This window comes from Rousettus aegyptiacus, unplaced genomic scaffold (assembly GCF_014176215.1).
Source record: "Rousettus aegyptiacus isolate mRouAeg1 unplaced genomic scaffold, mRouAeg1.p scaffold_m13_p_14, whole genome shotgun sequence".
NCBI lineage: Eukaryota > Metazoa > Chordata > Mammalia > Chiroptera > Pteropodidae > Rousettus > Rousettus aegyptiacus.
This window is the reverse complement of record NW_023416289.1, coordinates 10012026-10025106: the sequence shown is the minus strand read 5'-3', so window position 1 is coordinate 10025106 and position 13081 is coordinate 10012026. Positions and strand designations below refer to the sequence as shown.

The window sequence follows — 13081 nt, the reverse complement described above, 5'->3', positions numbered from 1 at the left end:
GTTGCTTCTACCTTCTGGGGTGGTTTGGGGTAGACAGACAGAATCTGAACTTCAAGGCAGGCTTCCGCTTTAGCTCCACCATTACCTAGTTGGGTAACTTTGGGACAGTTGCCTGCCCTTTTAGAGCATCTGTTTTGTCATGTCTAAAATAAAAATAACAATACCTACTTTCTCAAGGTTTTTTTTTTTTTGAAGATTAAAAGAATTAGCCTATGTAAAGTGTCCAAGGTAGTACAAGCATAGAGTATGTGCTCGTGAAATTTTGTTTGCTTTCCCTTTGCTTTCATCTCAAGAGTCTAGCTATTGAGGGATGTAGACATGAAAATTAACTATATAGTACAAGATGAACTGAAGTAAGAAGTAAAAAAGAAAGTTAGAGCTTCTGAGAGGAAGGAGACGTTATTAACAAGAAGGGGAATCAGGGAAGATTCTATTTAAGAGGTGATTTGAGTCTGGGCTGTGACAAGTGACTGTGGAAGGAGTATGACATGCGGAAAATGGTGAGTATTCCTATGTGACCTCCTCAGTTCTGGAATGTCTGTGTAGCGGGGCACAGTCTGATTGGCAGGGAGAAGTGCAGTTCTAGGGGAGATTATGGGTAAAGAGACTAGAGCCCTTCTGTCCCATCCCACCCCACCATGACTTGGAATGTAACAGGTGTATGGGATATTTGTACAGATGTGTGTGTTTAATGAGAGTGCAAAAACTGCTCAGGAGCAGATTGTGTGGGACCTCGAATGCCTAGGACTTTGAACTTTATTATATAGATTATGAGGATGACTGTAATGTTTGAACAAGAGATTGATGTGTTATTATGTGTGTGTGTGTGTGTGTGTGTGTGTGTTTTACAAAATCTCTAGAGCAATATGAAGCATTGAGAGAATTATAAAAACTTGAACTCATCTAAATACCCAAGATCATCCCCAGGAGCATCCTCTATCTAGGGGCTGCCAGTGAGGGAGATAGCAAAGATAATAAATACTTGTTTAGCACCTCCTGTTTGCCGGGCATGACGCTAAGAACTTTACCTATATCAGCTCCATTAGTCCTCACTACAACCCTATGAAGAAGGTCGTGTCATTACCCTCATTTTATAGATAAGGAAACTCAAGGTTCAATGACTTGCTCAAGGTCATGGCAGAGCTGGGTTTTGAACTTATTCAGTTGACTCCAGGCTAGTAACCAGTACCTCTACAGCAATTCCTGGGCTTCATTGGAGGCTTGGTGCTGTAGTTATGGGAAAAGGACAGACCAAGGAATAGAAAAATAAAGAAGTGAAAGGAGAGTGTACCACAGAAAATAAACAATTGCCTGTTGGGGGAAGCACTAGAGGTCCTGAAGTAATAAGTTCGGGTACCACCAAGTGCAATCTTTACCATAAGCTCTGTATACTCATAGAAGAAAGCTCAGGTTTTTGGAAATTGATTTCATTACCTAAAGGAAGATTTAAGGAATGAAGACTTCAAAAATGATTGTCATATAAAGAAATAATCAGAAACAGCTTAGTCTGCCAGATACATTGTTTTTGAAAAACTAGCATTTTGAAGAAGTGAAATGGACCGTGAAAATAATTAAATGGGCTGGGTTCCTATTTCAAAGGAAAACTCTTAATTGTTTAAGATGCTTCATGATCAGATCTAGTTTCTCTCTTACTACTTTCTTCCAGGGCAATTAAACAAAACTAGTTCCTGTTTCCAAATCCATCCTACCTTCCCATAGTGTCTACATGCCCCAATTCTATTTTCAAGGCATAGAACCTATTCCTAAGTTGCCTTTCCAAATGCTTTCCACGCATCTCCATCTTGCCCTCACCCAGGATGCTGACCTGTATGGCATAGGTGATCAGGCTCCTATGCCTTTGGCTTCCAGTTGGGTTCAGCCAATAGGAGTCCCAGTGGACAATTAGACAGGAAGATGTGAGGTAGGACATTTTTCTCCCTAGTGTCTTCTCTGTGAGGCCACCGGGGCTGGCTGGCTGGCTGTCTTGACTAAAGCTCCTTGCTCCTCATAAGGTAGCATTCTCTTAGAACTCTTGTGGGTTTTAACACCACTCCTCCTTGGCTCTTTAGGCCTAGAGTAACAGCTATGTTGTTAATGAGCTTGGATGAATGAGTTACCTTTTGTAGTTCCCCTATACCGTTTCCCCCCTTTAAATAGACACTTTGTTAAAGTGCCCTCATATTAGACTTAAGTGATTCCGTGATCAGTTTTCTTTTGGGATTCTGATATATTTTTCCATTATGAAGCACTCTTTTCTCTGAACTCTTACAAAACTTGATTTTTATCCCCTTGAAAGTACTGTTCTTTTGCAAATTACAGTATTTGCATACATGTTGTAAGTTTGTCCCTTATTGGGACAAACTCAATGAATGTTAAAAGGATGGCTGAATGGTGAGGACACAAACAAGAATATTACCGTGTCATTTAAGTTTCTCTTGAATTTCTGGATCTGTTACTGTTGTTTTAACATTAAAACTAAAGTGTTTTCACATCACAGGGAAAAGTCTACTTCTGAATCACTGAAATATAGTGTTGGGTCTGAGCTGTCTGCAGAGTATCATCTCCTCCTCCCTCATACTAGTCAAGAATGTGTTCTGAATGTGTGTCTCACGTGCATTGCAGGCCTTTCTCTGTAGAGCCGTCGTTTGGAACCCTTAATGTGGGAGAGTCCATGCAACTGGAAGTGGATTTTGAGCCACAGACTGTGGGCAATCATAGCAAGAGGCTTATTGTGTATTACGACACAGGTATGCATTATTTGTTAAAAGTTCTATGTGTTAATAAAGGTCAGATGGAAAATATGATGAAATAAAATAGGAAATGGTAATTTTGGCTGCATTAGAGTAAAATGTGATTCTCAAGGTAAAGAACAAAAGAATGAACGCCTCCAACAGAAATAATGTTGAGGCAGATATAAATCCTGCCTGATTGGTTTCTCCAATGCTTGAAAGCTTCAGAAATACATAACTCAGGAAGGAACCTATACCAATGTCACACTAGTAGATTGAGATTATTTATATGTAAATAGAACTTGAAAGTAAATCTTCCACGTGTTTTCAATTTGATTTATTGCTGCATTTTGTCTAACATTTTAAAAATATAACCCCCAGTCAGAATGGTCTTATGTGTGCCCACTAGTCTATGTAAGATCCAGTTACTTTAATCCTTAGAATGTGCAAATATCTTACTTAAATATAGGACTGTGACTATTGCCACTAGTGTTTTCTTGAAGGCCACACCCTGTGTAATTATGAAAATTATACATGGTTTTTGCAAGTATTTAATTTTAAGATAGTCATGCAGACTGCATGTACATTATGCAAGTCTCCAAATCTGGTTTTCAAATTAAAATTTTACGATGTCATTCATTATTTCATAATTTTTCTCGTTTCCTCCTCACATCTTTTTTACCCATTCACAATGATTGATCCAGATTGTCTGTCTCAGAAGGACATTGTAGGGAGAAGACAGACTTGCACAGCCAGGGGAGTAGCAACAAATGACATGTACGTGACAGCTCACAGATGCTGGCTTTGTGGACACATATCCGAGCAGGGCAGTTCAAGCTGTTGCCTAAGGGCATGTGGTTAAGTGGCTGTGGCTCCATATTGAACAAAATAACAACACATAACCAGAGGCATACTCTATATTTCTTATCTTCTAGTGTTGGCCATGATTCACTGGCCGCTAGCAAGAGAAACGGAACCTGAACTAGCTTAAGCAAAGGGAGAAGTTTTGACCCATGTAACCCAACAGTGGAAGGTTAAAAGCACAGTTTATAACACATCAGAAACATTGATTTGTCCAAAGTAGCTGTGCCATTTTACACTCCCACCAACAAAGCGTGAGAGTTCCAGTTTCATCCTCACCAACACGTAGTGTATTTATTGTTCATTTTTGACATACTAGTGGTGTAGTGATGTCTGCTGGTGGTTTTAATTTTCATTTCTCTAGTGATTAATGACATTGAGCACCTTTTCATGTGCTTACAAGTCATTCACATTTCTTTTTTAACGAAGTCTCTTTTTAAGCCTTTTACTCATTTTAAGAGTTGTTTTTTCTTTTAATTTGTAAGAGTACTTTATTACTTGACATTCTGTATACTAGTCATTTATCAGATATATGTATTGCTAATATTTTCTTTCAGTCTGTAGCTTGCCTTTTCATTTTCTTAATATTTCTTGATGAGCAGAAATTTTTAATTTTGATGAAAATCACATTATCGATTTTTTTCTTTTGCGATTAATGCTTTTTCCTTTCTTGCTAAGAAATATTCACCTCCAAGATTATGAACGTATTCTCCTATGTTTATTTAGAAGAGTAGTAATTTAGGTTAATGATTGATTTTTGATTTCACTTTTGTGTACGTGTGAAGTAGGGACCATTATTTTCTTCCCCATGTGGATTATTGTCTCTTCTCCATTTTATTATCTTGTACTGGAATTCTACTTAGTCACCCTATGATTCTATTACTTAATCTTTTATCATTCTATTATTTATTCCTTTCAACCTCTATTTTATGTTTTCTATTTCTTTGTCACTATAGACGGTTCTGGATACTTTCTTCTTATCCATTCAATAATTTCCTCATCAGTGAAGTCTCATCTGCTGAGTTTTAATTTTTCAATTATAATTATTTTCATTTTAGAAATTTTATTTGGTTCTTATTAAGTAAAATTGCTCTCTACTCTTTTATTTTTCAAGTTTCCCTTTTATTTCTCAAATATATTAAACATAGTTAATCATATTCTGTATCTGATAATTCAAATATATATTAAGTCTACATTTATCTATCATCCGTCTATTTATCTATCATCTATCTATCTATCTATCTATCTATCTATCTATCTATCTATCTATCTTGCTGTCTTTTGTTTCTGATAGTTTTCAACCACGGTATCTGTAGAGGAAGAAAAATAGCTTTTTCTTCTACTCTTCTAGGTTTTTGGCTGGGCCCCTATAACAAAAAAACTGATGAACAAGAGAAAAACATAAAAATTTATTTAATATAAGTTTTATGTGACATGCGAGCCATTCATAAGGAAATGAAGACCTGAAGAAGTGGTTAAACCTGTGTTTTTGTACTAAGTTTGATGAAGAGTTGTAGAAAAATCTGATAGTACAAAAGAGGATATGAGCTAAATGTAGTAAACTAGGGGCAACAACCAGGCCTGTTTTTTCAGATTCCTCTCGGTATCCCTCAGCCTTTGCAGATAAGGATGCTCCTGTCATCTAAGCGTAGGGGGTCCCCTCTCACATGAGGGTCTCATGACCTGCCTCAAGGGAAGGTCGGAAAATCCTTCCTGCCTCTGCCATTTCTCAGATTCCTTCAGCTTGAAATAGTCAATATGCCAAGGCGCCATATTTTGGGGTAGTGTGTCCTGAACCCCATCATATCTTGTACGGCTTCATGCTTCGTAAATTTTGGATTTAGCATTTCCCCCTTGAGTGGACCCTGGACTTTATCTGCTGTCCTAGGCACATAAAGCAATAGTTAAAGCAAGAGTTCAAGAGTTAACAAAAGCCATTAGGGCAAAAAGCTTTTGCACTACATTATTTCCTTCACTTCATTTTGATGTCCTTATTTTTAAAGAAATTTTAAAAATATTTTATTAAGTATTTTAGTTATTTCAATCTCCAGTTTAATTTGCTGCTTGAGACTGACTCTAATTTATATCTACATCTGGTCAGCATTATTTATAAGGTAGTTCATCCTTTCCTACTATTTTATAATTCTCTTTATATCATACTATAAACATGGTTTATCCTTCCATGTATTTAGGTTTTATTTACTTACTCTCAGTAGTAGTTTTCTGGGTAGAAATCTTGAACATTGTGGTTAGATTTAGTCTTGCGTAGTCATTGGGTTTTGATGTAACTTTAATTATATTTTTACTGAGGTATAATATAGATACAATAAGATGCACAAATCTTAAATGTGCAGTCTGATGAGTTTTGACAAGTGTAAATACCTCTGTAACCACCACTGCATTCAGGATATGGGACACCTGCCACCTCAGAGAGTTCCTTCATGTCCCTTTACAGTCAATTCATTCATCCCCCACCTTAGAGGTTCTGATTTCTATCACCTTATATTGGTTTTGCTTGTTCTTGGATTTAAAGTAAACAAATCAATACAGTATATATTCTTTTGTGACTGATATCTTTCATACAACATAATGTTTTCCAGGTTTTTTCATGTTATATGTCTCGGTAGTTTCCTTTTTACTCCTGAGCAGTATTCCACTGTATCTATTCTCCTGTTAATGGAACTTCAGATTGTTTGATGTTTAGGGCTAATCTCTCATATTACTACATATGCATTTTTACTACATATTACTACATATGCAAAATCAAATCCCTTGACTTTGAAATGCAGCTGCATTCTCCCAGTGGTCCTCAATCTGGATTTTACTTTTATGTAAGTACTTGGCTTGACATCTTACTTACATTTATAATTGTGTGCTAAAGAAAATTAATATTTGTCTATGAAAAGTTAATCATCCATGGAAAAGTTAGTTTCCATACCCTGAGGTTCTAGTATCAACTTTGGTTCATGAATAAAGTCATTTTCTAAAGATTGCAGACAGAGGTAAACTGTCTTCAAGCAATTTTCTTTACATGAAATGAACTGCTGATAAGAATATGCTTTCATCTTTATTGTGGGTTATCAATGACCAGAACCTTTAACCAGCCTTTCATTAGTGGAAAGCAGTAATGACCGCCTGAATAATTAATCATGCAGCCTTTTCAAGCAGCCATGATCATCGGCTTCCCATCTCCCTAAATAAGCATCTAATTGAACTTTCTGCAGCTGTTTGAAGTATGAATTGATTCAAGGAGGGACATTTAACATGGGTTTTCTTCATAATTCCTCAAACAATGTTCCAGAAGGAGGAGCATTGATACTCCTCAGTGGGAAGTACTCAATCACACTTCTAACAGTTGTGTTTATGCCTTTTAGTTGCTGGTCCTCCATTGGATATATTCCTGATTAAATGCAGCTAGGGAGTTTTGCTTTTTCAACAACTAGAGTTTGAAACAGTGTTCTTGCAATTAAAGAGATATTGGTATTCAGAACAGGCTTTTAAAAGAGAACCTTTGGTTACTTGAATGAACACTAAATGTAAGAACATAGCAGTGTTTTTCTTCAGTGCCTAGTGAGGTTGCTGTCAACTTAGAAGTAACATTAACCACTGGCATAATCAAGATACAGAGCTAATGCACTTATTCAGCATTTTAAAAAAAGTATTGTGTGTCTTACTGAAGAGATATTTCAATTCAGGAGTCAGAACTTGTCAAGTAGGGTTTTCCCCTAAGAGTGTGGTGATGTATTGTTATTAAATATATAAGCAATCATAATATTAGTACTTCACAAGGCAACTTATGGTCATTTATGTATTTTACTCTAATAAACCATAAGGAAATTCTTTTTTTCTCCTAAGGCCAATAAAGGAATACCAAAATATAGTATAGTAAGTAATTGAATGTGATATGATATCTTGAAACTGCTTAATACGTATCTGAGTATACCTATGCAGACTTACCTGCATAAACTTTGTTTCAATTATGTGATTATTATAAATGTGTGCTGTTATAATGAGAAGATCTAACAAAATATAGTTGTTGAAAAGAAGCAAATGTTTTAACATGACTTAGAGGCAGTGGAAATATTCCTTGATCTGGTTTTCTTTTCTGTTTCCTGTTGTTTCTTATTCCATAACTTAGGACTGGGAATAGCAGGATGGTCAGGGATTGTTTAGGGAAGTAGAACAAGGTCCATAAATTACAGAGAAAGTGAAGACCCTCAAGTCGTTAGGTGTTAGTGTTTAAAGGGACATTAGAGGACACCTCTTTAACTACCTTTGTTGTAGAGATCAGTGAACTGAAGCCCAGAGACATTGAACGACTGTACACCTAAAAAAGCTGGGATTTGAACCCACGTCTTTGGCACCATCTTAATCCAGCGCTTTTCTTATAATCCTATACCGCCTTATATGCAGAGTAAAAAAACCAATTTTGATATTGCCACTGATGTGCTGTGTGAATTCAGTTAAGACGCATAATTTGTTTCCTGAACCCTTCAGAAAAAGAGCACTTCCAAAGAAGTTTGATTCAGCAATTCATTTGACTGCCGAATTTGACCTTGCTGTGACCAAGAGATGAGAAATACTCTATTCATCAACTTTTTAGTTCTCTAGAGAATCGAGGCCTCCACTCATATATTTTATTTACTGTCCTCTGCTGTCTGAAAGTACTGAAGCCACAGTATGAAATGTATTGCGTATATAGCTAGCTTCACTTTTTCTTATATAATATTAGTTTTATTCATATTTGTTTTTGCTAGATTGATAATAGCAAAACTGGCAAGAGGTAATGAGACCATCCACAAAATATGTCTTTGTTAGGACATAAGAAATGATGGTGGCTAACCTCATCTACAGTGATTGCGGCATTGAACCCCAGAAACCCCAAAGGAGCCAGTGTGTGGGCACAGTGCTCCAAGGACACAATTGTTGAGGCACAGCAATCTTATCCATTCTTGTAAGCATAACACGCCTTCCATCCCATCAGTCTTCTAAGCAGCCAGGGGCAGGAGACCCTTTTTATGCTTGTCTTCATGAAAGTAGCTGTAAAAAGCAAGTACTTCAACAGCTGTGGGAATAAGACAAGAGTCATTGTTCCCTTCACTTTGCATATATGATGATTTTTGGAAGATAGTGGTGAAAAAATGAATATTAGATGGTTCTTGAAAAGAATATAGTGGCCCTTGCTGTATTTCTGGGAAGGAACTGTTTTGCAGCAAGCAGCTCAAGTTGATGACGTTAATTTCTCTGACCCCTAAATTTGTGTGATGTGTCCTTTCCTTGATTTGTTTTTAAACAATGAAATGCTTCAAATAACCACAAACCCACAGATATAATATAATCAACAACCATTCTATTTAACACATCTCAGCATTTTGCTTTACACATTTTTTTCAGATGTATTATATTATGGATAACTGATTATAGATTTGAAGTCACCTTGTTACCATTTCTTGACCTAATTCCCATGTCTTAGTCCTCAGAGGAAGTGTATTGGTTGCATTTTATGCTATTCCGACATATTTCTTTATCCATAAGCAATATATACTATTGTTTCAAGTAGTTTTAAATTTCATATAAATGGTATAATACTGTATGTATCATTTTCCCACTTGACTTTTTTCATTCAACATTGTGTTTTAAAGATTTAAAGAGATAGTGCTGATTTATTTTAACTAATGCAAACACTCTAGCATGTGAAAATACTATAATTTATCTATTCTCCTATTGAATATTAGGATATTCTTTTTTTTCTTTTTTTTTTTGCTATTACAAACAATGCTGCAATTAGTTTCTTTTATATGTCCTGTGCAGTTGTATTAGATTGTCCCTAAGGATAAATATTTAAAATACAATTGCTGGGTTATAGGGCAAATGAATCTTGAGATTTACTGGATACTAAATTGATTAGTCAAGTAGTTTTACCAATTTTTATTTCCATCAGCAGCATGTGAAAATTGTTGCTTTTTTCACATTCTTGCCAATATACTGCCAAAACTGCAGTATCAAGCTGTTTGATTTTTGTTAATCTGATGTTATGAAATGTTATTTTATTTTATTTTGTTTTATATTTCTCCCATTATTAGTGCTATTACAAGTTTCCTGAGGCCCTATAATCCCCTTTTACATTAAAGTGTTATAATGTATTCATATGTCCAAAAAATAAATATTTCAAAGTATGTATCGAAAGGTATTGTTTCAGCCCTACATCATTCAACCCACCCTGCTCTCATTTTACTAGTTTCTTATATAACCAATTAATGCATGAAAAGATGTTCAACATCATCCATAATTGAGAATATGCAAATTATAGCAACAATGAGTTTTTACCCATCATATTGTTATATTTAACTCATCAGAAAGTTTTTTTTGTTGGTTTGTTTGATTCTCTGTAATTGCACCAAACATAATATTTAAGTTTTCTGATTATGCCTGACCTCTGGATTAATGGGGGGAAAAAAAAGAGAATGAAACATGTAATGCTTGTACAATATTCTCTAACTTCGGTAGCCTACTAGCATCATTCAAAGTGTGTTTATCCTTTTTAAATTTCTAGGTGAAAAAGTGTTTGTATCTCTGTATGGAGCTGCCATAGACATGAATATAAGGCTGGACAAGAATTCTTTGATCATCGAGAAGACCTACATATCTCTGGCGAATCATCGAACTGTAACTATCTACAACCGTAGTAACATCATTGCCCATTTCCAGTGGAAGATATTTGCTGCCCAGGAAGAGGAAGACAGAGAAAAGCACAGGTTTGTAAGAAAAATCACTGAGATGCTATAAATGGGGAGAACGTAAAGCAAAGTTATTATGAAAAAAAATCAGTGACTTTAATGGTAAATTTTTAGCCAGCTCAACAGTGTCAAAATTTTATAACATTGTTCCAATGTATGGTGCTCCTGTTTCACTTAAAGAATTTGATTTGAGCTATGTGGAACACAATATTGTCCTTTCCCAGTTAATCTTAACCTGGCTAAACTACTGGATTTTAAACACCAAATATATTATTCTTTATTATTTTCTCAAAACTGATCTACATGTCTGTATTTTGTTTTATAACCCTAACCAGACTGATCAGATTTCATAGCGTTTCTAAAAATAATCTCTTTTGGCTTGCTATCGATGCAGAATTTTTTTTTTTTTTTTTTAGTGAAAAGATATCTTCAGAAAATAAGAATGAGGAAAAAGAAGGGCTTACATATATAACTGCTTTTATATTCTCAGTTTTGGTAGCATTATGGAACCCCTGCTAACCATGTAATTTAATAATGATTTCTTCTTGATATCTTTAATCTCCTGCTTTTTAAAGTGATACTGCAGGCAGTGGAGAAAATTAATCAAATGTTAAACCAAACTCTTTTAACTAATCTCTTCACTGTGAAATTTTGAGTATTTTTTTTTTTTTTTTTTTTACTGGCTCTACCCTTGCCTCTTTTAAACTCCTTCCATCCTCCCCGAATTAGTGCTTTTGCTGCTTTCATTGGAATTTATTTCAGCCTTTTTTATTTGCCTCTCCAGTTTCATTAAAGATTAGCCCTGGGAAGCTTCAAAGCTTTGTTTAAAACCAACTTAGGATGTGATAAAAATGAAAGTCTTAGGTCCATGGAAACCAGGAAGAAATCCCCCACTGTGCTGCCCTTAATTGAATCAGAAGGAGCCGTGACAATGACGGGACACAGTGGACCAGAAGCTTCACCGTTCAGACAATGAGCTTTAATCACTGGATTGCCACTGTGCCATCTTTAAATAGTGAGAAAAGAAATGCCGTCCCGGCCTAAAAACTTTAGTTTGCCTCATGGTGGAGAAATACCAGTAGTTTAAAAAGGCAATAGGAAACTGCTCATCTACTGCTTTGTTTGTTCGATTCCTCAGCTGACATATTCGTACCAACATGCAGAATGGCCCAAGAAAGAGAAAATGGGAGAACAACAGGAAATGTAGCGTTAAATATCCTGTTCGCCCTGTAGGCATAATCTCTTGGGGGAGAATTGAGTATACTACACTATCAGAGAGACAGCCAGCTGTGATCTCAGCCGTCTCTGTGTTTGACTATATATGTATAGGACGTGACTGATGCCACACCTATGTCCAAAAAGTGTTTAAGGAAGTTAATTTCAACAGTGAAACTGAAGAAAAATTGAAACCAGTTACTTATCAGAGATGCTAAGGTATAGAGAATGTGATTTCAGCTGCACGGGTATGGATATTTCTCTTCTCCCCCCTACCCACCCCATTCCACTTCCTATGACACTCACACCTTTATCTCTTTAATATTATCCTCGTCTTATTCTTTTTCTTTTATATTGTCTTTCTTTCACTATCTCCCTTACTCTATTAGTTCCTGTAGCAATATTTTTATAGCAAGAAAATAACACGGGATAGCGTTTTCATAACCATGACTCGAAGCCTAATTTTATCATCTAGAATCATGCCTTTCCCTTTAACAATGAACTTGAAAAGTGGCTTCAGATGACTAAATAAGAATACCTCTATTTTCTATTTTCAACATAATTCATGTTTCTTTAAATGATTAGTTGATTTAAGTGAAGAGCTGATTGAATGTGCTGCTTCTTACCCCCTCCTTCCTCCTCTCCTAGGGCCAGATGCCTGGGGCAGGAAGGGAAATTGATTTGGAAGGGAAATAGCACATTTATTAAATAGACCTAATATCTGATTTGTCCAGGTTGTCTCTTCTTTCTCATTCCTCTCTTATTCCTTGATATATCCCCAAGCATGCCACACAACTCATATTATTAGTCATGGATTCTTGTCCTGGACATAACTGGCCACGAAATGCCCATCCTCTCAAAAAGCAAGGCAAATACAGAGAGGTTTGTCCTTTACTGCGCATTTAGTTCCTGTCTCTGGATTGTTGCCCCTTTGTAGGTGGCAGTGCTCTTGCTACGGGTGTGGGTACCCTTCACCTCCAAATCACAAATCCTCAGGTTATATCTCAGGCCACACATCAGTGGCAGACAAAGAAAAATGTTCTCTGGTAGCATGCTTGTGGGCAGATGTTTGCTTATCCCTGAGAAGCAGCAGTCAGATCTCGAGCTAATGGTATAAATCCTCTTTTGAGCTGTTCACCTCTCCTGCTCCTGACAATGAGCAAACTCTCCCTTTTCTTCTTTCATCAGCCTCTGTAGTTAAAAAATGTAGAAAGGTTGATTTTGGTCTTGAACTTGGAACAGAGAAGATCTAAGCTAAATGGGCCCATGCATACTTTGAGAAATTAAAGTTTTCTTTTGCAGCACCCCAAGAACCTAAGATTTAAAATTTCAGTGTAGACTTTTAGGCGAGACTAAAAAGTCTGTCCACTGCTTTCTGGCTATAATGTGGTTTAAAGATTGCCCTGAGGCATTTACCTTATGGGATCTGAAAGTTGCTCAAGGGTTACTTTGAGAAGGCTAATTGCTTTAACCCAGGTCCTCAAGACTTCCAAAATTCTCAGTGGAGGAATTTCAGCCCTACTCAGGAATAGGAAGACC

The 13081-nt window shown here is 36.2% G+C and overlaps 1 protein-coding gene across 4 annotated transcripts in view; it reads left to right on the top strand.

Annotated features, from left to right (window-relative positions):
- The window catches only part of HYDIN (HYDIN axonemal central pair apparatus protein), a 310335-nt gene that overhangs the window by 81250 nt on the left and 216004 nt on the right, over positions 1-13081 (top strand). For all 4 annotated transcript variants that reach the window (XM_016164411.2, XM_036231381.1, XM_036231382.1 and 1 more), the window contains 2 exons: positions 2623-2747; positions 10144-10345. In XM_016164411.2, the coding sequence (XP_016019897.2) occupies positions 2623-2747; positions 10144-10345 (327 nt within the window). The remainder of the gene's footprint in view (positions 1-2622; positions 2748-10143; positions 10346-13081) is intronic.